General features: G+C 28.9%; 1 protein-coding gene across 1 annotated transcript in view; it reads right to left on the bottom strand.

Moving 5' to 3' along the window:
• Positions 1–665: 665 nt before the first annotated feature.
• LOC148227754 (uncharacterized) overlaps positions 666–26106 on the bottom strand; it is a 60618-nt gene continuing 35177 nt past the window's right edge. The window contains exon 3 of the mRNA XM_088201761.1: positions 666–2082. Coding sequence (XP_088057887.1) covers positions 1212–2075 — 864 coding nt within the window. The 5' untranslated portion in view covers positions 2076–2082 and the 3' untranslated portion in view covers positions 666–1211. The remainder of the gene's footprint in view (positions 2083–26106) is intronic.

Below are 26106 nucleotides of genomic sequence, written 5' to 3'. Positions count from 1 at the left end.
GCTTATAATTAATTAATATAATATAGATTTATTATAGAGCTTCAGAAGTAATTATTTGCGGTTGCAGGTTGCCCTAAAAACGGGCTGTAATATAAAAAATATTGAGAAGCACTGCTCCACATTATTTTTATTTTATGTAACTTATATTGTAATAAAATATTTTTGCCATGCAAATATATAATAATAGTCTTTAAAGTGATGTTATATATACGGGTTCTGATATTCACATTTTTTTACTTTAACCTCCTCAGACCTAGTGCATATTGCAATGTACACTAATTTATTGCTTGTTTTTGAAGCCATTTTCGATTTATTTTCACCGGGACCTTTTGCACATCACAGTGCACATCACACCTAATTATTTTTAATGTAAAATATTTATCGGCGTTTATTTCATCGAAATTTATTTTATCTGGAATATTTTTTAGTTATATTTCAATAATACTACAAATATTTATATTAAATAAGACTTTATTTATTTTATTTTATTTATTTTAATCCACGTAGAGACATCTCTTGATATTTTTGAAAAATATTAATAAATTTGACAAAGTATTATTATGCTTATAAAATGTATACACAGATGGCTTTAGCTTATTTTCAATAGATGTCACTAAATAATTTAAAAATATAAATTTCTTCTTTATTAAATAAAATAAAAACAATTTGGATATCTAAAATTTATTAAAAAATTCTCTTCTAAAAATATACAGTACATATTAAAAATATATATTCGTTAAATTTATTATATTTAAATACAAATCTATAGATGGTTTTTTGATTTCTTTCTCTTGAATTCAATTACAAAATACAATAAATAAATAAATAATAAATATTACTCTTAGCACTAATCGTGAGCTCAATCTTTTTTTAGTATCACCATCTCATTCACGTAGTGTACAAAATACAATAAGAAAATATGATATAGTATAGTTAAATTACTTATAGTTATTTTACTAAATATTTACAAACGCTTTCGTAGATATTGTATATTTATAATTCTTTCACATCCAAAGTGTATCATTTAAGACACTAAATATTATAAAAAATATGATACAGCAGTCTTTGCGATAGCTACTAACTACGTGTTATTCGTTATTTTTTTTATATAAATAGGAATGTGACTAATTTATTCCCTCGATTGAATCAAATGGGTTTTATTTAATTATTTAAGAAAAATGCTTGTTAATGCGTGATTTTATTAAAATTGATTAGGGGTAGAAGTTTTGAAGCGCGTCTGAATATAATGAGTTGTAAGTATCTCTCAAGACAAATATATTGCTTGGTTTTCCGTTGAATAAGTATTGACCTTTGTCCAAATTTGTGATTTTACTGTCTGTCAATGGTTTCTTGACAGCTTGTGGTCTTTGATAGTTGTAATTGTTGGACAAAGACGTTTGCGGTCTGGATGGGCGGTCAAAGATCGGATTATAGGAATTGATTGGATTTGACGGTTGATATGAAGGGGCACCATTCCATTGATAAACGTTTGTCGGTTTGCCATTCGACACGAAATCGATTGGTAAATTAATAAACGGATTTACCGGAGGCGCTACTGGTGGTCCTATGGAGGGTGGCTGTGATACATAACCCAATCCAGGAACGAACATATAAGGGGTTGGGGGTAAGCGTATGTAATAAATCGGGGAGTTTTCATAGCCTATGGAATTTGTGTTGCTAAAGTCTTTGTAAGGATTCGAAGGTCTCCTCTTTGATGGAATAGTCCTTGAAATATCGTCTTCATCGTTGTTTTCACTCCTCTCTATCGTAAACTCATCATCTCCATAATCTTCATCGCTGGCGAAGATCTCAGACGGTATGTAATCGAAATAGTGCAGCGATTTATTTTTCCTAAATCTTGAAGCTCTTCCTTCTGAATCTACGTTTTGTTCAGATTGGGCTAAATTAGCAGCAGTAGAGAAACTAATGGCTTCTCTTATCTTCGCTTCTAAATCAGCTGTATTCTGCGTTTCCGGTGATTCTTCTACAGATCTTCTGATCCTGTTGAAAAATGGAGCTGCTGCTGATAAAGACAGCATCGAGACTATAAGAAGAATGCTGATTCTTGAAGCCATTTTGTATCTGAAAAGAATTAAAATATGTATTAAAATGTGTACAAAATGTATCGATTGTGTTAATTTCTTAATAATAAATAGAGCATCACTAACTGCAAATCCGTAGAAATTTTAATGGTAAAACACAAGCAAATAAAAGCCAGTCATTAATTATTGCGCTCAAGCGTGATTTATACTATTGATTTGTTTACATTACTGATTGTTCTGATTCAATTGCTTAATTATATGAAATCACGTATGAAATAATTTAATTAAGACATTTTCAACTTTTACTTTAATTTAATTAAAAACAGCTCTACTTTCTTCGCTAAGAAAAATTATATTTTACTTAGTTCCATTTAAGTTTGCTAATATAACTTAAACGAACTTGTTTGATTTTTATTTTCCCACATTACAACCATTTTTTTAAGAACGCGTTAAAATTATATCAATCACAGTTACTTATGTCAAACTAAAAAGCAATTTCAACACAATTACCATCGAAATCATACACTTTCGTGCAAGAGTACCCGTAAATTAAATTTAAACCGTTGTTTTAACAATCATCATTACATCGTCTATCAAACGAGCTGCATTAGTGTAAACACAGCAAAGACAAAAAAATTCGCGAAAATAATCGCGTGACTTATCGCCCATTTTCAACCCACCAGTCAATCAACCATCCAATAAACGGTCGCATTAGGGGCGTTAAACGTTTAAAAAAACGACGATAATAATTACCACCTCCGAGCAGAGATTCCCATGTAATGTGTGTATGGGAATATGTATTATAATGGCAGACCCATTTCCCTAGTTGCGCGTGTACTTGCTGCAATTTGTATAATTCATACCCAATCGGCTTAATCGTTTTTCTGCGTCGGATATATGATGTCAGACGGCTGTTTGACACGTTGAATGCACAACCGACCGGTCATGACTAGTGCACTGGTTTGAATCTGTCAGCTGAGTGGCTCTTAACGAGCGATTGTGGCGACTACTGTGCGAAGCTTTGGGATGAAAGGCTAATTAGGCTAATCCGAGCGGACTTAGAATGGCTTTCTAATATATAGATACTAGGCCGATAGTGGCGATGATGTAATTAACAGATAAGATGGTGATAATGTTTAATATATAAGTGTTAACACAGATAATTTCTCACGTATTACACGCATAAAGTGAGAGCTTAGAAATAGTGAAGATGAACAGCTTTTAAATATAGGTTTTAACCAATGACGTACTATTGACTGAGAGGAATGGGACTTGCTGTAGATTTTAAAATAGGTTTGTCACACGTTTCTGTGTAATTCAGAAAAAACGTAACTCTTTTCAACAGGCACCAGAGATAGCGATAGTTATTTAGCCTTTGAGCCACACCAGTTTAGTGGATCTTATGTCGTCAACATGTTATCCGTTGCTAAACCAGTACTAAATCCATACAAGTCCAACCCTTATGGGTGGGCACCCAGCTTTTGACGACCAGATGAGCGGGACCCCAACCCCCGTAGTGCTAAATATTTTATTGGAGTTGCATTAGTATTTCTCTTGAGAGCTCGGGAGGACGTACTCTTGTTGACTGACATGCATTGCTTTACATTGCATGCAGTGCGTATCATTTATGTAGACTCAGTCGCAGTCTTGACACTCGGTTCCTCTCAGGGCGGAGCCCTTTATGCTTCATCAGCAGTGCCTTGAAAGATCACTTCCCCTCAAAGGTTTGGGTTTTAACCTCAAGAGTGGTCCCTCGCTCTCCCACACTATAAACGGCGAACTCCAGCGTGTAGTCACACTGGCGCCGGAGGTCGTCAACCAGTGTGGAGAGAGCTTATTGACGAGGTTTTCTTCGTTCCCGGCCTCATAGAAAACCGCACAACAGCAAGCCGCCTTTAGACTATGTATTGTTTAAAGCATCTTATGTGGAGAGACATTTATCAAAGACTCCTGAATTGCATCTTCACACGCTTCGGATGCATCTCGGGTGAGCCTCCATCAGGATTATCTTTAAGGGCAACGACTGCAGACTCACCCCGGCAACACAGACCCAAGATGGTGCGTTGTCAAGGGTCTGCGCCCCTAGATAAATATGCTTAGAAATGACGTCTTTAACTAGTGTTGCTTCTCTCTATATAAATATTTTGTATTCAATATAAAATAGCTTAAATTCGCGTAATCCATCGGCACCAATGATCATTATAAATCGTTAAACGTATAAATAAATAAACGCAGTAAATCTATATTTTTCTATTATGTATTGCAGTCGCGTATATAATAATATAATATAGATATTACTGTATCATTATTAATATCAAATAATAGCTATATGAAATAAAATAAAATTTATTTTAATATGACAATTTAACAATTTTTATTTAACGTATTAAGAATACTTAATATTTTAGCCAAAAAAAACTGTTTCGTGATTTCAGATTTTTTTAATTAAATGCCATTTTAAAAATGTTTGTTCGAGGAGGACAAAAAAAGACAAAATGAAGCAAAAATAAAAATTGAATGTCGGAGAATTCTGGAGCTGCTCAGGGATTTTTAGAGAAGCGTTTGAGTAAATCGGCGTATGTCCAAACGTTCAAAGTGTGCTCGCCGAAGCTTACGCTATAAGGAGTTGACAACCAATTTCCAGCCCCCATGTTTCATGAGGCGTATTTAAAATGTTTCATATTTAAACGAGCGCTAAAAATCTAAGGTAGTAGTTTTACGATTGTTGAAGTATATTTAATGATGAATCATGCAAGGCGGTCCTAGATTAAGCATTGACGTCCTCTTCAAAATTGTTGTACTTCTTTTTCCTCCTTTTGTCTTTCTTTGTATTCTTCGTCCTACTCGAACAAAAATGTCTGAGATGACTTTTTATGAGATTTATTGTCCTCCTTTGATATTTTTAAAATCTGGTCACCTTATATTATGGAGCAAATTTTTATGAAATTATCTAAAATTGTGATAACTTATGTTTAAAATCGATTTAAAATGGAACCAAATAATTGATTTGATGACGGCTATAAAATATATAAAGAAGCGGTTTAATTTTATTCACCACAAATATAAAAATCTCTCCAACTTATCTTTGCATAGCATACCAGCATTTTAAGAAATCGCAGAAAGCACTAACACAATTAAAATTTATTTATTTATTTATTTTATTTATTTTAGATTAAATTAAGACCATCGTGGCCTAACAGGTTACCCCAATGCGCCACGATGGTCGAAAACAAATTTTAAATTTATAAAACATAAAAAAAAAGTATATATACATAAATATAAAAATACTTAAACATAACAAAAAAATTATAAAATATTAAAATTAAATGAAATAAACCGGATCAGCTCCTCGTAGCTGACATTAAATAGGTCAATATGTAATGCCAGCGTATTAAGGAGCCGGATGGCCACAGCCATAGGCGAGTCGGCAAGTGCGGATGTCCTAGCCCTAACGGTCATCAAAAGAGGTCTCGATCGTGATTCTCGAAAATGTTCAGGAACCCAAAACTGGAATTCCTCGAGAATAGCTGGATTGTCGACAGCACCTTTTAGTAATTTAAAAAAATGCTTAGCGATATACAGCTTTCTGCGAGAACTCAGCGAATCATATCCCAACGCTCCTAAAAGAAAGGCGCTGGGATATAAGTACGGATAATAACCAAATGTCCTTTTGTAAAGGTATCTTAAATACCTTTTTTGAATTTTTTCCACTAAAAGGGAATATTTGGCTATTCGGGGATTCCAAATTATAGATCCCGATTCAAGAATGCTACGAACTAAGGTGTCATAGAGGATGCGAATAACTGACGGATCGTCAAAGTGAAAGGCATTCCTCATAACAAAGCCGAGCATCTTGGAAGATTTATCACAGACGTCGTGTATGTGTAGAGAGAACCTCCATTTGCTCTCGAAAGTGATTCCGAGATCTTTAATGGAAGTTTCTCTAGTCAAAATGTTACCACCGAGATGGTAGAAATAAGCTGATGGCGAACGGGATCGAGAAAATGACACAGTATGGCACTTTCCGACACTAAAGGGCAGACGGTTAACGGAAGCCCATCTCCACAGAGAGTCTAAATCACTTTGTAGAGAGAAGGAGTCCGCAACAGATCGAATGCATTTATATAATTTTAAATCATCTGCGTACAGAAGAAAACTTGAATGTTTAATTGCAGTATTTATGTCATTAATAAATAACACAAAAAGCAGAGGTCCCAGATTGGATCCTTGAGGAACCCCCGAAGGTGTAAAATATTCCTTCGACAATCGGCCACCATACGTTACAAACTGTCTACGATTGCTCAAATAACTTGAAAATAACCGAGTTAAATTATCTGAGCAACCGAGGTTCGACAATTTTTTTAATAATAACGCATGACAAACTTTGTCAAAGGCTTTCTCAAAATCTGTATACACGACGTCTACTTGAATTCCGGCATCGAGAGAAGTTGTCACCGTTTTGGTGAACGACAGAAGATTAGTAACAGTGGAACGGGCAGGACGAAACCCGTGCTGTTGGTCTAATAAAACTTGCTGAAAGTGATTGTAAAGATATTTATGAATAATTATTTCAAATAATTTAGCAGGAGCTGACAACACTGCTACTGGTCTATAATTCTTTATATATAATTTGTCACCCTTTTTATGAATAGGGGTGACTTTTGTGCATTTCCATAAATCAGGAAATGATGATGTTTTGAGAATCAGATCATAAATACATTTTAGAGGAGCAGCGAGACTTACTTCGCAACCCTTCAAAATAAAATCGGGAATTAAATCAGGTCCAGAAGAACGCCCTGTCTTTAATTTATTAAATCCGTATTTAAGATCTGAGTGCTCAGTTTCTCTGATGGTCAGTACTGAAGACCAAGAACATGAAGAAGGAAGCGACTGAGCAGAAGGCGAAAAATATTCCTCGAAAACAGAACGAAAATATTGCGCAAAACCGTCAGCAATATTTTGTGAACCGTCCAATGTTTTATCGTCGAGGTTCATCACTTTCAACGTAGACTGAGTAGCGCGTTTAGTGCTAATGAATTTCCAGAACGCTTTGGGATCATTAATTATTTGTTTTTGGCAATTTTTGTAATGATTGCGATGACAGGAAATTATCAAACACTTAACGCGTGCTCTTAATGAACGAAATTCCTCGAGAGCAGATGGATGTCCCGATCTCTTCCATAACTTATGAAAGGCGTGCTTTCTTTTTAGCAATGAGATGATCTCATGAGAAAACCATCTAGGATATGACACGTTAAGCAGTCGAGGGCGCTTTCGAATAAAGAGCTGGTCGAATGCACAATAAAGAACCTCATAGAAGGCCGCCAGGGAAGATTCAACATCAACGCACCCGCCAACTCGGCTCCAGTCCATACCTAAAAGTAAATTATTTAATAAACCAAAATCTACACAATTTCCAAACGACCATCCGAGATCATTCCGATCGCTCACGCATTCCAACTCATTCGTAGTTATGCCATTTTTATTTATATTTAATTTTATCATTAGCGCCGGGTGATAATTATCTTCCGATACCAATACGAATTCGCTCTTAATTACTATGCAATTATTTACATTTGTATAAATTAGATCTAATTTGTCACCAAAATTATTATTGACACAATTTATTTGATTTAAATTAAAAATATTACTTATTAAACTTATATCAATATTGGCACTAATGTTCGTAGGTAAATTAAAATCACCCAAGATGATACATTTTTTCTTCAAAAAATATTCAGATTCCGACTGAATCTTACGAAAAAATGCAGCAGTAACGTCTTTTAATTGATTTGGCGGAAAATATAACACGCATATAACGATTGAAGCTCGTTTCGTCTCGACGAGGATCCAGAGATGTTCTCCGTCAGCTTCGAGATGCGCAAGCCTTCGCGCATGAATTGAATCTCTGCGGACAGCTAAGAGCACACCTCCGCCTCTGCTGCATCGATCTCTTCTAAACACGGTGTAACGATCGTCGAAGAGCTCAGCGTTCAGCACGGAATCAGTCAGCCACGTTTCCGTTATAGCGATGATGTCATGCTCCTGTGCGTAGATAGCGGAAAGAAAGTCGACGGTCTTGGAATTTAATCCCCTTACGTTTTGATAAAAAATCGAAAGGGGATCCATCGAACTCTTCCTAGGAAGGTTTAACGCCTTTCCGAAATCTCCATTCTTTAAATGAGCATCCAGATGGCCATAACTCTGGACACATAACCTCATTTAGTTTGGCATCAGGAACTGCAATTTTGAATGATGCATAACTTGTGCCCTTTGTAATGATTTTCGAGACCGACACATCACATGATTTTAGTTTTTCTTTTAGATATACCATAATTGCATCCGCGGTTGTATCCCGGTGCAAGTAGAGCACGTGTAGATGTCTCATTTTTAAAGCTGCTTTTATTAACCCATCCTGCTGTCCAGACCCGCGAAGAAGCTGATTGCGCGCTTGTTTATTCTTCTTCCTGACTTCGGTCCAGGCAAATGGCGAGACATCGGGCACAGGCGTTGGGGTTTTCTCTGCAACCGAAGGAGCTGACGCGTGTCGTCGACGAGTCGGTGAGACTGCGGGTTGAATTGGTAACGACGAAATTGAGCCTATCACCATCTCATTGCTTGGCCTAGAGTCCATGGATTTTGCGATTATTTTTTTATTTTTTCTTCTCTTTGTGAGCTGTTGCTGCTGGGTCGCAGCTTGAATTTTTAGCAGACTTTTTAGTTGCGCAATTAGAGATTGCTGTTCCGCAATCAACTTCGCTTGTGCAGCGAATTTTGCGTCCATTTTTTCAACAATAATATTAATTATGTCCATTACTGGAGCTAATGTAAGTAGACGTCCGATAATGACGAGCGATAACGAGCGTTTTTTCTATATCTACTTATATAAAATATAAGTAGATTTTCTTGATCTACTTATATAAAATATAAGTAGATCAAGAAAAAGTGTTTGAAGGATATATATTTTTAGAAAGATTAATGGCAAACATAATATATTATAGAACGGCAATTACTTGATAAAAGATTAGTTTTTTTTTTAAATCTTCTCCACAATTTAAAAAAAAATACTTTTTCACTATTTCACGTGCAAATGCAAAATCTGAAAGGATTTTTAGTCTAAGACATAAATAAATTGATTATAAAAAAATTAAAAGCCGAGTTAATAATAAAACAGAATTTTTAAAAAAAATCAATGTCACATCAAAATGAAGTGATAAATATTAAATATTTTTTAGAATAAAAACTGTATATAAAAATTTAACTTAATTATTTTTGTTATTTTCTTTAACAAATAGATTTTTAAATGGCCAAAATAAAGTTAAAAATATCCTAAAATCGTTAATTGTGAAAAAAAATCCAGAAAAAATCGCCATTTTAAATTTGGCAACCCTGGTATTCCTAAAGCTTTTCAATGCCTTAAAATGATCACAATTTTAAATGTATAAATTATATATACCTTTTTATCGCAATGGCAATGGTTTGCCTAAAAAAATATTAGAGATCAGTAGAACACTGATAATTGCACAATAGCCACGCAGATTTTTAAAGGTCGTCAAATAATATTATTATTTTTCAAATAAAACAAATCTTGAACCATTTAAACTCGTTTTGATATAAATGGCTTCAAATAAATATTGTTTGTACTATCTTTTGTTGCCACTTAAAAAACATAAGCTTTTCTGAAGAGTTCGGTTTTAAAATGGAGTTAAGCACTAACATGATTGTCTTTTAATTTGTCTTATTTTCTATTTATTCAAACTTTTTTTAATCACGATACGGCAAACTTCCGCAACTCACTCTAAACCTTTCCATAGATGAGCTCCATGGTGCTATATTTTAAAATATTTGTCAATATTATAATGACTATTTTTTGATTTTTATTTCTCTTATTTTTTCAATTTTTATATAAGAGTAAACTGTTACATATCTTTGCTCCCACTAGATATCGGTCGAACCTATTTTTATCTACTCATAAGGCTCAATTTTACGCCGTTTCGTATGTGATTTATTCTCTTGCTTATTAGTTAGTGTTTAAGGAATAGCCGGTTGCTTTACAAGGGTCGATGTAAGCGTACTTACAAGACCTGATCACAGTTCAGTAATGGCAAAAGAATACAGGTTTCATGTGTGGCGTGGATAGGGCGTGTATCATTAAATCATAAATTACACATCTTCATATAGTAGTGCGACGGAGCTTTCCCGTGGCTTTGGGTAGCTTTGGGATGAAAAATTCTCTTGAGAATAAAACGAGAGCCGCTTAGCGCTTAATTAGCATTGCGAGGATGATGATTCACTTAAGAGCGTCCTGTCTAATGAGTAATGACGATGCGAGAGAAGATCGTTCAGTCGAGACGTTAAATAATGATAATTTATTATATGCATCCCTTTTACATCTTAAGCTGGAGTTTAATATAACACAAGTTAAGCTGAAATAAACTTGTAATTTCTTATCAATATGCATTAATCGTATCACTAACCATAAATTATTCATAACTATTACTAATAGAAATACAAAACAATTAAAATAATCACGTCCAAAATCGATCGGTATTAAATATATAAGATAATATCCTATAAGGTGCGAATAATCGTTAGAAACATCCCAATTATGTACACCGCATATATCCGGAATGTCAGTAATTATCTTAGTATAAAATTGCGTTTTACCGATTAATCGGTTCATTAATATTAAACGGCACTATTAAAAGCTCATCTATAACACTGGCTATCCATATAGGGGATGGACAGGTAAAGAGGCTTGTGGATGAAATGAAGAATGACACACTATAATTTATGTGGACCATAAGAAAATCGAACAAAAGTGATACGTTGCGTGTGGCAATAAAATAATTCTTGAGGTTATAATTACGATTATGATGATTATAATGCGGCTATGGTGTCGGAATGCTACGTGCTAAGTTGTAGAGGAACGTGTATGATTAAAATGAAGATGAAAAATTATATTTTTCATTAAAGGTTAAATATAATTACATAATTTTCTCCACCTTGTATTAAAAATTTTCTTCTTTTTTTCATTAAAAAAAAGAATGCAATAAAAACTACAACACTTTATCCGTTTTACAAGAAAATTCATATGTCTTGAAATTTGCACTTCATACTAAATTACATGAAACATTAAAATTAACAGTTTAATTTAAGAGGAAAATATATTATATATATTATATTTTTAATAATAGTTGAAAGCTCTTTGAACTAATCTAGTAGTCAATACTGGATATTAATTAGTGTTAGTGACTGTGCAGTGTAACTAAAAACTTTTGTACAGCAATGAGTGAACATAGTATCTAAAAAAACACAAATTAATTGTTAATGCATACTAATTTTAATGTACATATATAAAATTTAATATTTGTAGGTCTATATATATATCACTAAAGATTATATCATTAATACATTTATGTACGTTCTATTAATTAAGGTGACTTAAGTTTTTTCAAGTCCTAGATTTTATATTTTAAGCTGTTACTTTGAATATAATACACATTGTTTTTAAATCCGATTATTTTTTAAGAGATATGATCATAAATTAGTCTATTTTGTAGTTTAAAATAAATAAAATCAATACACACTAAATCTTAACGCAATAAATTAATATAAAATAAAAAATAATTATAGTGTAATTTTTTATTAAAGTTTTTATTAGTTTTAAATAGTTAATATTGATTGATAGAAATTACAAAAATATTTAAACAGCTTATTGTTATTTTATTATATGGAGAATTGGCTACAATATTCATAAAAGCTATTATATGGTTAAGTTTTGCGAATATTTCAGAAATATTATCTAAATTGAGTTATCAACTTTAATTAGTATAAAAAACTTAGTAAAGAAAAATATGGAAATCTTATTTTTATTTTATTAAAAAAAAATACTTTGTACGATAAATGTGCCAAGCTAAAAAAATATATGTTTTATACATAATTTAAACTGAATAAAAGTATATGTTGCCAAATGGCCACATTGTGCATTTTCTGATTTATATAATTAATTATAATAATAATTTTTATTCTTTTATATTTTAATAAACAAATTTAAATGATTATTTAAGTAAATGCAATTTTTTACGAATTATAAAATTTAATTTAATTTAAATACTATTTTTTACATAGCTTAAAAATGTATTTTTTACATTTATTAAATATGTAATTTTTACATAATTTAAACGAGTCAAATTTGATGTTTTGCCAAATGGCAACAGTCAAATTCTTAATAAATATTTAAAAGATTTTTTTTATTTAACTATGCAAGATATTTTTTTTATATATTTTGTAATAAATGAAAATTTATTGTTTTATCACATTATAAATTTCTGTAAAATATATTTGATAAATTGAATAATAAAATATTAATTTATATTATATTTAATAAAAACATGCTGATACAAAATATGTACATGTATTGCAAAATATGTTCAAATATACATACTGTTCTGTATTGCCAAATGATCATAATCTAAATTATTAGAAAAAAAAATAAAAAATCGCATTTATTTTTAATAATTATAAATTTGTTAAATTGTTTTTATCAAAGAAGTTTGCTATAAAAATGTGTAAAATTAAAAAAATTCTAAAATTTTTACAGTAAATATGTTTAAAATAAACACGTTTAAAAATAAATACCATATATATAATATAACTTAAGCGAGTGAAATCGATATGTTGCCAGATGGCAACACATATATTTTAAAATCAACTAAAAATATGATAATACAATAAATGTGTTATAGTGAATGTGTATTCTGCTCGAAACTGTCATTTGACAAGCGTAAATCGTCCATTTGCAAGTTTTGTTTTTATGTCAATTAAAATATTAAATAATACTGAAAAATTACAACTAAAAATCTGAATATATCTTATTTTCGAAAAAAGCGTTTATACTATTTTTCATAAATTTTAATTGAAAAGAATAAATAATTAAATGGTAATTATGAAACTTAATTTAGATTACCGCTACAATAATCAATTTCATAGTTAAGGGCGCGACATATATGTTAAGGCCAAACTATAGGTATAAGTGTAACAATACAGTTTCACTGATATTGACCAGTAAAATTATAAAAATAATATTATGTTACAATAATATAGTAACCCAATTAAAAAAAAATAATCAAAACATGTAATATTTTTTAATAAACGTTTATTTAATACTAAAAAAAAATTATAAATTTTAAAGTCTATATTATATAAAAAAAATGTCCTGATTTTTTTTATGATACGATTTATTTAATAGATTATTGTATTAAATTCACATTGTGTTATACTAAATATAATTAGCTAAATATTTTTATATATAATTAAGTTTTAATTTAATTGATTTAAATCATTTAACATATTCATTTTAAACGAAATGTTATATACTAATTTAATTTAAAATATTTTATATGTCTTAATGTATATAATATAATTTTTATGTATGTATGTTTTTTTAAACATAGAAAGTTAAAAATACATCTGTAAAAGCTCATACCTACATTCAATCTAAAATTATGAGAGACACATATAAGATAGAAACTGGTCCATTTAATATTATATTAAATTTTTATGGATGTTTCCACTTGGTGTATTTATTACCTGCACTTTACTTGAAGAATGTGTGTCGGCTATTTTCCATCAACTTGTACGTCATTAATAAATTATACCTTCCAAGCTATCACGAGACAATTTTATTAATATAAGATAAGTTTACTTTATTATAAATACAATCTATCAAACCTATGTGTATACCAAATCAATCAACATATATCCTAACCTTTCAATAATTGATTACACTACCTTGCTTTATAGTTTATACAATTAATTTTATATCCACATCGTTAATGTCTGTTCATTATAAAATTTTAAACACCATAAAATTACAACGTTAACCCATTCGCCAATAAAAAATTACAAAGTAGCCTTTAGTGTAGCCTTTGGTAAGTGTAAAAATAATTACATTCTGATTTTATCGAATAATAACGCGTATTTATTACCAAAGCTGACATTCTAGTAGATCGTATTCGATTTCAATCTACATATTTGCATATTATATATAATAATTCATTATATGTGTATGCGTTCATGTTCAGGATAATTTATTATATTTATAGAAGCAAGCAGGAGCAGTCTGTGCAACAATATCGCTGTGCAATCTTCAGTAATTGGTCGTAAGTGTATAGGTATTATCCTTTATGCGTTTTGTTCTGAAAGCTTCGGTTTGTGATTTTATAGCTCTCATATGGTAGTCGGTAATAATAGACGGCAACAACTTTACTTTTATTCGATTTCATAATTGTATATTATAGTTGTATAATATATAAATAAGCGTGAGCTAAGCCATTTGATATCACTTATTGTGATATCACTATTTAAATACATCAGTTATTAACCTTAAGTTGTACTCATGCAACGTTTAATTTGTTATAATCTTATTAATTCTAAAAGTGTAATAGCCACTGTATGTCATAATGTTACAGTATTGAGTTTTATCAATAATCTTAAACAACTTTATAGTTATAGCATAATTTATGACTATTACATTAAAAGTATCAGGCCCTGTCCTGCAATAAAATGAAAGGTGCCTTACACATTCTTTAATGTAATGGTCTCACCAAGACCCATATATGATCTTCAGGACTTCTCTTTCAAACATGTATGGTCACTATCTAAAAATTATCTTAATAAACGCGATGGTAGTGAGCAACAAAGAAGACACTTAACATTAATTCTATAATACATATATATTGCACATGTCAGAATCTAACGGTGATTTTGTCAGTTTGACAACAAAATTTGAGTTCTGTTGTGTCTGAAACCGGACCCTGGGAAAACAATGATTCCGGGCCTCATGACAAAAATGGCATTTTATATATTTTTTAACATCGTAATATAATTTATTGAATAAATAATTTTTATGCTACAAATAAATATAAAAATAAGCCACCGTTGCGATGGCTAAAAATGGCTACTCATAATATTTACCTGATAATTAGTCGTGTTTTCTTTGCTGCTCTGTGTTGCTATATTGTGAATTTTCAGTTCAGGGCAAAAGCAATTATATTAACACTTTAATGTCAATGTTTAAGAATCGCATAAAGCAGATCTAAACCAAATTTTGCCCAATAGGAGAGCGCAAAAAACAATTATCACTTCTCAGAAGTCAAAAATCCACGTCAAAAGCAACAAAATCGTGCCGTCGCCGTCGCAGTGGGAACGCTCGTTACCGAGCGTTCCCACTGCGCCGGCGCCGACACGATTTTATTGCTTTTGACGTGAATTTTTGCCTTCTGAGAAGTGATAATTGTTTTTGCGCTCTCCTATTGACCAAAATTCGGTTTGAAAATACTTTGATCAGCCCTCTTATATTATAAGTTTATAATAATATTGATAAGGATAGTTATGATATTTTTAAAACATAGTGTAATATCGAAATGCAGACTAATTGTAAAGCAATATATGAGATGTTATGTTTGTCAGTACTTATTTTCCCCCGAGAGATGAGTTGGCTTAATTTGTATTTTGGACTTGAAAGTTCTAAAACTAAAATTAGTTTTAGAACTTTCATTAGGTTAGATTTGGGTTTGAGTAGCAAATGAACGTTTCACAACTGTCAAATTGAGATTCATAGACATTTTGGAGCAGCATATTAGCGTCTATCAGTTAAATTATATTTTTGATAGTAGAAATATATATCTACTAGTGAAAATGTATTTGCACTCAACTAGTGAAAATATAGCTTTACCAAAAAATATACATTCGCTGTCACATAAATTAATAATAATAAATATTTAAATATATAAAAGAGTTAAAATCATATAATTTTACTAGCACCTGCCAAATAATTTATATTGTCACTGGTAAAAATATATTTCTGCTAGTGAAAATGTATTTCGATAAGATTTTACTAAAATGACAATTTTAAAAAATATTTCCGGGATAAATTCGAGACTGTTTTCTCTAGATTTTCTTTTAAGAATAAGCACGTGAAACTAAATGTTTTATTTATTTATTTTTCTGCATTTTAAAAATTATTAATTAGTGGGTGTTAAAATCAATTATTTTTTTCTGGCACCTATTGTTTTTTTTTATGTATATTTTGTAGTAAAATTATATATATTTAATACCGCATTTAATTATTATATAAACTACCTCAAAATAGATTATCACGATCATTTTTTTCTCATCCCACGCCCAAAAAATCGATACATTGTTCGTATAAGCAACATCTTTTTACCACTTTTATTAAGAAAAGAATAGAACAAATCACCAAAACACGACAGTAAGAGATCGAAGGTCCAACGTGGCGAATCGCAATTTTCGATACTTTCCACAAAACTAGGACAGACGAGAATCAATGCACTTTTTGTAGTCACACCTCATTGTGTGGCCGTTCGTGCGTTAAATTCCACTCAAGTTTTTTATTGTCATCATAAAACTAAAAACTTACCCTATACGTGTGAGAACATCAAACCGATCGTATATTAAATAATAGCTTCAAAAGACCGACCTCAAAAGGTGACATTGTGCCGCCGTTATATAAAACGCTACACGTGGCGTGTATCACCATATAATTGTACAGATTACATCATAAATTACAATGTTAATCGAGATCACTCTAGTCTTTGAATATCGTTCAAAGCCGCCTCCATAAATACCCTTAATGCTCGTTTGAAGCTTTTGTAGAGTTTGTGATGATTTATGTGTCGTAAAATAATCAATATTGACCTTCGGTCAATACTATAAAAATAATTTTATATACAGTAAATTTAAATTAGCACATAATTGCATTTTTATTAATATTTTATACATAGTGTCAAAATCTGCATGATTTAAGCTACATAAACTTAGTTTTATAAGCTAAAATACACATAATATTTATTATCTTTACAGACTTTAAATATAAATACATACATATGTACTAAGATATTTTACAATTTAAATTTAAATAGAATCAAAAATCATTTCACTTCTACCACATATATATCCTGTATCAAAACATTATCTAATTTTAATGTTAGTTAAAAATAAATAATAAAATTTAACTGCATTTAAATATAAAACGAAGTATTAAATAAATTTTATACCAATTCGTGCCTAATTCAATTTATATCTTTACAAAATATTATTGATGTTTTAGTTTATTTATTTGTTGAAATAATATAATATTTTACATAACGATAATTTGACCTATAAATACCAAAAATTAAATACGGAAGACAATGGATTTTTTATTGATTATTATAAAAATGTGTATTATATATTATTTTTATAGCCTAATCTTAAATGACCTGTAATTTAGAAAAAATAGTATTATTTATAAAACTCCATACCGGACGGACATAATTTTTATAATAAGCGCACTCTTTCTATTAAATATCGGTCTTAGCGCCGCAATGGCGGCAAGTCGAATGTATTTAACGCTTGTTTTTGTATTTTACTTTATTAGCCTTTTTATTTAGGAGGTGGTTGTAAAATTTGTCTTTGTTTTGTAAAAATAATCATTAGGCTGATTTTAATATTTCACCTCTCAAAATCATTTCATAATGAAAATTTATATTTATGTACATATAATCTCTCAATGAATTAAATTAACAGTAAACTCATCACCACAGTTTTAAAATATAAAACACGTAGACACTAATTTTCTTACTGACGTCTACATCCAAGCATTTTAGTATTGTGCCTAAAAAATTCAATGTGTTTTCTGCGTCAGCGTACTTTTTATTTATATGCCACTTGTAAGATTTTTTTTAATGACCCCTAAACCAATATATACTAAATATTTTATGTGACATATGGCTATTAGCTCTCTTCAGCGACGGATTTCGGCAAACATTTTTTTAGTATATTATAAATTTTATCATCATTACTTGACAGGTTTCTCCAATACGTCATTATGGCCATTATACAAATGATACTTATACAAATAAACACTTTGGTCATGACGGCCATTATACAATTAAAAATCTTGTGTTCGGAAATTTAGTAAGCTCATTTAGAAACTAGATTACCCGTGCAAAAAATTGTTCTCAAACGCTGGAAAAAAACTGCCCTTTGTTTGGAAAGGATGCGTAATAAACAATGCGTGATATCCTAAGCAAAACTATTATTATTATTTCACCCCTGTTGTATTGATCTGTCAAATTTACTTTTAATTCGTAAGCTAACATCTTCATCTGCGATTTACCCGAACTTTGCTTCATAGAAGCTGAGAAAAGCAGACAATAAACATAGGAAGTCAAAAAAATAATTATTAATCTCTTGATATAATTACACAAATATTATTACATATTTATTCAAATATATTTATAGACAGTTCTATTACTTTGTGTGTAAGCAGAGTTCAAAGTCGGTAGCTCGTGATAACATTAAAGCGGTTTTACTGCCGTTTTAATAAAAAATAAGTTAACGTTTGTCCACTGGCCGTAATTTACTAATTGAAACCGATATCGGATACGCGGCCCATTCACGGGCCAGTCACGACTCGGACGGTTAAAGACACGATTTCGTTATTTGCAAACGGTGGCCAATTTCACGCCGGATTCCATTATGCAATTGTTAGGATGACAGATAAGAATTTTAAGATGTCGTATGCTATAGAATTTTCCGGTTGAATGCAAAAAGGCGCTTGTTGGCTTAATACTTGATTGGCGTGCGTAATCCGAAGTGAATTTAATCGATTTCATGTGGTAGTGATAAGATCGAGAGTTATTGGAAGAATGGATTTAAAAATCCGAATAAAAATCTCATCTCGATATTTTGGGATTATTATTATTAAAACGTAACTTTTGATGCAGCCGAATATTAAAAATCTGGCCCTTAAACACATCTATCAATCAAATGAGTATTTTGTACGATGATGATATTTTTTAACTCACAATCTACTAATTAGAAATCTTTTTAAATCTCTCTATGCAGGGATTCAAGTTTATTAAAAAAAATCCTACTATGTATTATTTGTTTTTTTACTTGCAATATATTTTTTGTGTATTGTAATAATACTATGTATTGCTATTTTTTTCTGTGGTGCTACAATGAGTGAACGTGTCACGATGATCTTAATTTTTTTTAAATAAATAAATAATGTAAATAAAACAGTTTCCAATTAAACAGAAAACACGATTACTACTAATTTTGACTAAAAAATATTCTGTAAAAAAAATCTTTAAAAATTAACAAAATAATTTCATTTTTGTCTGACAAAATATATTATATATCATTTATAACAATATTTTTTTTATTTTTTAGCTAAATTACGACATTACTACTATAAATAAGTAAACAAATAAAATAAACCCTAAATAGCTTTTAATTACAATTTTTTTTAGTTGTAAAGTGATTTTGAATATGTAATTTCACAATTATTTATACTAAAAATATGCAGTTGTAAATACAAATATAAGAAATGTGTCGATGTTCCATGAAGTAACTAATACATATTAGGTTAAGCAGCTGTTTCTAATAAATATAAATATATTTATACTGTATAAGATGCTTGCCTTTTCTAGTCAATCAATAACTTTCCCAGTGACTATTGTTAAATAAATAAATTAATTTAATTAAATCGATTTATATAGAGACAATTAAATAGAGTGAGAGCTAATATCTTATTAAATATGTACGAATCAGATAAAAATAGTACAGAACGAAATTCTTCAATAAATTCAGTTAAGTGGTCAATGTATAATATAAGATCTTTTTAAATTATAAAATCAAATAAAAGCAAAGAACTTAGTCCTAATTAGTTATTAATTATTAAATATTCAATTCAACAGGAAATCACTGTATGGTAAATAGATTCTGAGCTAATCTATTTACAGAGGAAATGAAGTTTACATATATGTATGTTAACTTTACAGCATTAAGGAAGTGAATATTTTATACTTTTAATCTTAAGAATACGGAAATTTGCATTTTGTATATAAAATTGCGTTTAGGTAAAAATAATGTTTTATTGAAACATATTTTTTATGAAATTATTGTATTTTATACATGATTAAGGAAAAGAATACAATACAATAATACGAGTAATAAAATTTAAGTAAAAAATATAAAATAATTATTTAGTTACCATTATAAAAAAAATAGTTATTAGTTTAATATAAATATATTCATCTAGAACTTGATTAATATTTTATATATTAATTATTTATCAAATAAAAAATTTAATTTACAACTAAACAACATTTTATTTTAGCAATATATTATATTTAAACTACATTTTTCACTGACAGTATTTGAGTTAAGCGTTTTTTTAAGTTAAAAATATTTTTAATATTCCTGTTAACAATATACAAATTATAGATTAATTTTTATATTTTTCATCATAACTGATTTTTTCTGATGCTTTTTAATGGTTACTAATACCATTCAACTTTTTCTGTTCATCGATAAAAAAATATAAGTTATAATAGAGATACAGATTATCTCAAATTTCTTTAGCATTCTTTAATTCTAGTTATGAAAAATTTTGCCAGGACTACCCATAACCATTGAAAATATTTTTAACGTAGTTCATAAGGCACTGAATTAATAAGCCAGAGGCCATGAGTTCAGGTATGCAAAACTAAAGCTGCAAAGTGACAGCTATTATTAATAAAGAAAATATGTAAGGCCAGAATAGTGTTGTCCATAAGGCGCTAAACTAATAACCCAGAAGCCACAAGTTTCTGCAGTAGACTTGAATTTTTATAAGGTTATTAAATTATGCCTTAAGATATGCGTAGCATTTGAAGAATATATGCTAAAGTATATTTTTTTTTTAATTCTCAAGTAATGAATCACTAAAAACATAAAGTTATTGAAATCGAATTATTAAAAAAAATATAATTATCTAGTCAAGAACTACAAAATCTCTTATGTAAGCAAATAACATTTACATCAACAATAAAAAAAATTTTGAAAGCTAAGTAATGGGTCACACATGAAAAATGAGAATAAGCTTCAAAGGCTAGCATTAGGTTATTATATTTTCACGCTATGGCAAACACAAATACACCTTATTTTAATTGCTTGATAACTTGCGATGAATAATGTATCTTCTACTGCATTTATAAGCAATATAACCACATAATTCTAAGACGATTCAAGCAATACCACACACTGCAAAACAAACCAGTTAAAAGTTTGAAAAAAAAATACATTAGGTTAATCGTACTTCATCCGACATTTCTCACTTAGATAATTACATGAAATAAAGATGAATACGAGTCAAAAATTTTAGATTTCTTGCCTCTATATCCCTACTTACAGATCACCACCTATCATTTCATTTGCTCCATCGAATGAAGCAATGATAAAGAACCGCACATACGCACGCTACAAAAAATCGCCGTATTGTCGCCGGTCCTTATCATTTCGGTCGTTTAACGGTGTCGCCGTTAAAATGCGGATACGTGATCGATTTACCCGATCGATCCCGATTGCGATTTATTCTCTGTCTCCGAGAAGAAGTGGAAGAAGAAGGAGAAGAAACAAAGTGGCGTCGTTTCGTGCGGCACGATCGTGCGAATCGTGCCACACCGGGTCCAGATTCGGCGGTCCGTTAACATTTGTCCACCGGTCGTAATTTACTAATTGAAACCCGATATCAGATACGCGGCCCATTCACGGCCAGGTCACGATGCACAAGAGTTAAAAGACACGAATTCGTTATTTGCAAACGGTGCTCTTTTCTGTCGCCAATTTAGAAGGAAAATTGAAAAATCGTCACCAAGTCCAAGTGTCTTGGATTTCAAAAAAATAATCGAATCATGGTTTCAATATATCAAGGAATATTAAACATAATAATTAGAAAAGTTTTTGATAAAGACATATATGAGTGTGAAGTAAAGATGGGTTATGAACGTAGATTGATTTTATACGTATAAGCTAAGAAAAAATATATTAATAAATATAATTAATTCTAATAAAATGCTAATAGTCATCATTTTTTTGTATTACAATAAATTATTATTTGCATACCAAATTCTATTTATATATAAATAAACTTTTTATAAAATCAAACAATATTGCAATTATAATTAATTAACATGTTTAGAATCTACTGTACTATTTAATATAATATGAAAATTATACATATATAATATCTTTCTAGCTACAATTTATTTTAAAAAATTACTTTTAATGAAAACAAAGTGAAATCCTATACCTTTCAATTTAATTTTCATATTATCTTTTTATTCGCCAAATTCATGAAAAACATCTTTGCCTATTTTACTAGAAGCAACTTTTATATGTACTAATAATTTAATATTACAATAATTATTATCGGTACTAATCGGTGTAAATTATCATTAATACTAAAGAACACTTACTTTATACAGTAAAAAATACCTAAATTCTTATGTAAAATTATTTTTTTCCTAAAATTCATTACTTGCTTTGATAAAGTACCATAAATTAACTAAACATTTATAGTCGTCCAATATAAACTTTGATAAAAATAAAATATTGAATTTAACTAAACCGGACTATTAAACTCTAGATTAAAATAATCAACTAATTTTTAAATTTTATTTTTAAATGTTTGTGTAATAAAATATACTTTGCTACTTGCCTAAATAAAGTATTATATATTGACTATATTAATATAATATTTTATCATAAGAAATATCGCAAATTCAATTTATTTAAAGAGAGTACTCCACTTTTTTTAATTTTTGTGTAGTAAAATTTATTATATTTTGGTATATGTTTAATATGAGTATTTTTATATATTTTTATACTTTATTTTCAAAATCGCTAAATATGAACTATGGTATCAATAATATATCTAATTTAATTAAACAAAATTATTAAACTCTAAATTTGAGTAATTAATTTTTATCGATTTTATTTTTCAATTTTTGTGTAGTAAAATTCGTTATAATTTAGTACTAGATATCAACTTTACTTAAATACTTGTAACTATGTTACAAATAAATGTAATTATTTATTTAAACCTGAATATTATTCTCTGAATAAGAGTAATCAATATATTTTATTTTTATATTTTAACTGTTACTTTGTTACAATACTAATATTATTACAATAAATATATTTGTATATTTATTTATTTAAAATAACTATATAAATCAAATATTATAATTATTTAATACTAATAATTGAACTTTTGATTTGAGTTATCAATTTCTTTATTTTAAATTTTTTTTATTGAAATATTTGTTTTTATTAATACATGCTTATGATTAATTATCCATTAAAAACTAATACAGATTATATATTAAATTCGCTTAAACCTAATTATTGCACTCTAGATTTGATCATTTTTATATTTTACAAATTTTTTAGTAAAATTTATCATAATTCAACACTGTTTCTAATAAAATAATATTTTCTTATTACATATTTATAATTATAAAATAATGACTATAATGTAATTAATATATTTAATGAAATAAAACCTGATCATTAGACTCCTAATTATTAGAGCTATATCGATACTTATGCCAAAATTATATATTTTTTAAAATAGTAACTAAGCATACAATTTTAAATATTTCTATTTAATATTTTACAGTTACTTATGATTTTATATGTGTATATTAATTACTATGCAATTATAATTTTCTTTACAGTTCTTTTATGGTATTTATTGTTATACTTTTTTGCCAACAATTAACGATAAAAATGACAATAAGATTTTAAATTGTAAAATTCAATATTAACTGAATTTTTAATTATTTAATTTATATTTAAATTTTTAAAAATCATTACTCATAATTACTTAAATAAAGCAAAATTTTTAATTATAATTAAAAGGTTTATAATAATTTTAATTAAAATGCTGAGCAAATAAAACGAAGATTTTGCTAACAATTTTTAAGAAATCAATATAAAAGTCAAGATAGTGTTTTAATAAATTACCAGTTATTTTATATGGAATAATATAATGTTTTTTTAAATACAAGATAAAAATAATAACAAAAAAATTCACGAGAAGGTGAGAAAATAAATATTTATTTTTCATATGATTTTGTACTTTATAATAAAATATCTAATCCAATGCTTAGCATATTTAGAAAAAGAAGTAATACGATATAAACATAGATTAAATATATAGTACATATTTCCAACAAAATGTCATTTTTATTAAATTTAAGTTTTAACAATCTTGCTTTGACCGATGACACATAGTTTATTATATCTGTGATAAAAATCATATTGTGATATTTATAAAAAAATTGATCCTGAAAATTTACGATGGAAAATTTTTGTCTAGTGTACGATTTATTTTTGTTTTGTTTTTTTTTTACAAAAAATAGATTATTTAAAAAATTATTATGTGCTATATCGATTAACATATATACCATAAAAGTATGTAAAAACCTAAATCAAAAATATAACGGTGCTACCCAAGCTTAAGTGTAAGCTAAACGTAGCTTTTATTTTATCTAAACATTTCTTGGTAAATATTATTCTACCCAAACCAACTACCAAGAATGTATATACATAACGTAATAATGTCTAAAAAAATACAAAATATATAAATTATATAAACAACTTTATATACCGACATTATATTAACTCACGCACTTTCAATTAACTAGTTGGACAAAACGACAAAATTAATATTTCCAGCACATAACGATTATACGAGAGCATTTTTGCTCGTACCATTCTCAATGGGGGCCGCCGCGTGAGACGAGAGTAAATTGATTTTCCCGAAAGCTCATCATTATTCATTACAAATTATTATTTTCATAAATTGCCACGTACATTTTTCTCAGAAACAATACAATACTCGATCGAAATCGATAATGGCAAATGTGCAAAATTAATAAAAATATCGATCGGTTCACATATTACATTTTTATGTATATATAAAATAATATGCAATACATTGTCAGCGTTCCTGCAAAATTATGATAATTTTAAAGTGTCGTGTAATTATCGTATAATTTATTTAATTCGACCCCATTAGCTATTGAATGTAAATATCGGCGTTGCAAAATATAATAACATACTATTTTTAGCCTCGAAACAAGCTTTTTAACTCAACTTGCTTGTGATTTTGTACCCTCAAGCTTTGTGGATTAATAACTCAACATATACTCTAAATTTTAAATTATTGAGTCACCAAGCTTAGCACGTCTAATTTAAATAATTACTTGCTAGCAGTAGTGCTTAAACTTGATTGCAATTTTTAATCACATTAATTAGATTACGTATTATTTGTAATATGCATAAACTATAGTGATTTTTTTTAAATTATGGTCTATCAATAACCGTGAAAATATTCTGTGTAAAACAATATAATTTAATATATTTTTTTATGAATTAGGAATAAACTAGTGTTTATCTTTTATACACATATAATACACATTATACGCTAATCTCTTAAAATACACGTTTTATATATTTTTTCATATAATAATAGTAATTATTTTTTTTCTATTTAATAGCACATCGCGTATTGATGTTTCTCCGCGTTAGATCACGTATGACTTTCACTCAAAAACGATTCATATCTACACCTTCAAACTCGTATTTTTTTATAATATCTATAAAATATCTATGTCGAGAACTTTGTGGTCTAGCATCTATATAAATTTTAACAATCGGAAATTATGAAGAACAGTTTCCGAAGCGTTCTGATTCTCAGACGCACGTGAGAAAAATATAATTCGGTCAAAAATCGGACCCCGATTTCAAACAGAGGTTTGGAATTTTAATCGTTTATAAATTATTCAGCGCTTGACTACGTTGTGACCTTTGTCTGATTATATTTTGATTATTTTTAAAGAAGAATATTGTAAAAAACTAAAACAATGCACAGCGGCTTCCTTTTATTGTGTAGTAAGCGCATTGTTATTTTGAGTCAATTTGTTATTTATGTGATTTTTTTAAGATCTACTAATTGCTTAAAAAATGGCTAAAATTGCAAGACCAAAAAACATAATAACTGTGAAATAGTAAGATTTAATCCAAATAATACAAAGCGTATAATAGGCGTACAAATGGGATTCAGGATTTTGTCTGATTTTTGCTATAATTTTTTTCATCTGACACAGACGTCTGGAAGATTTTTTTGTAAGATTCTTCGAATATCTATGGTCCTACAAAG

Source organism: Plectrocnemia conspersa, unplaced genomic scaffold (assembly GCF_051122295.1).
Source record: "Plectrocnemia conspersa isolate PC_06_02 unplaced genomic scaffold, ASM5112229v1 ptg000013l, whole genome shotgun sequence".
Classification (NCBI taxonomy): domain Eukaryota; kingdom Metazoa; phylum Arthropoda; class Insecta; order Trichoptera; family Polycentropodidae; genus Plectrocnemia; species Plectrocnemia conspersa.
This window is presented reverse-complemented; position numbering and strand designations above follow the sequence as displayed.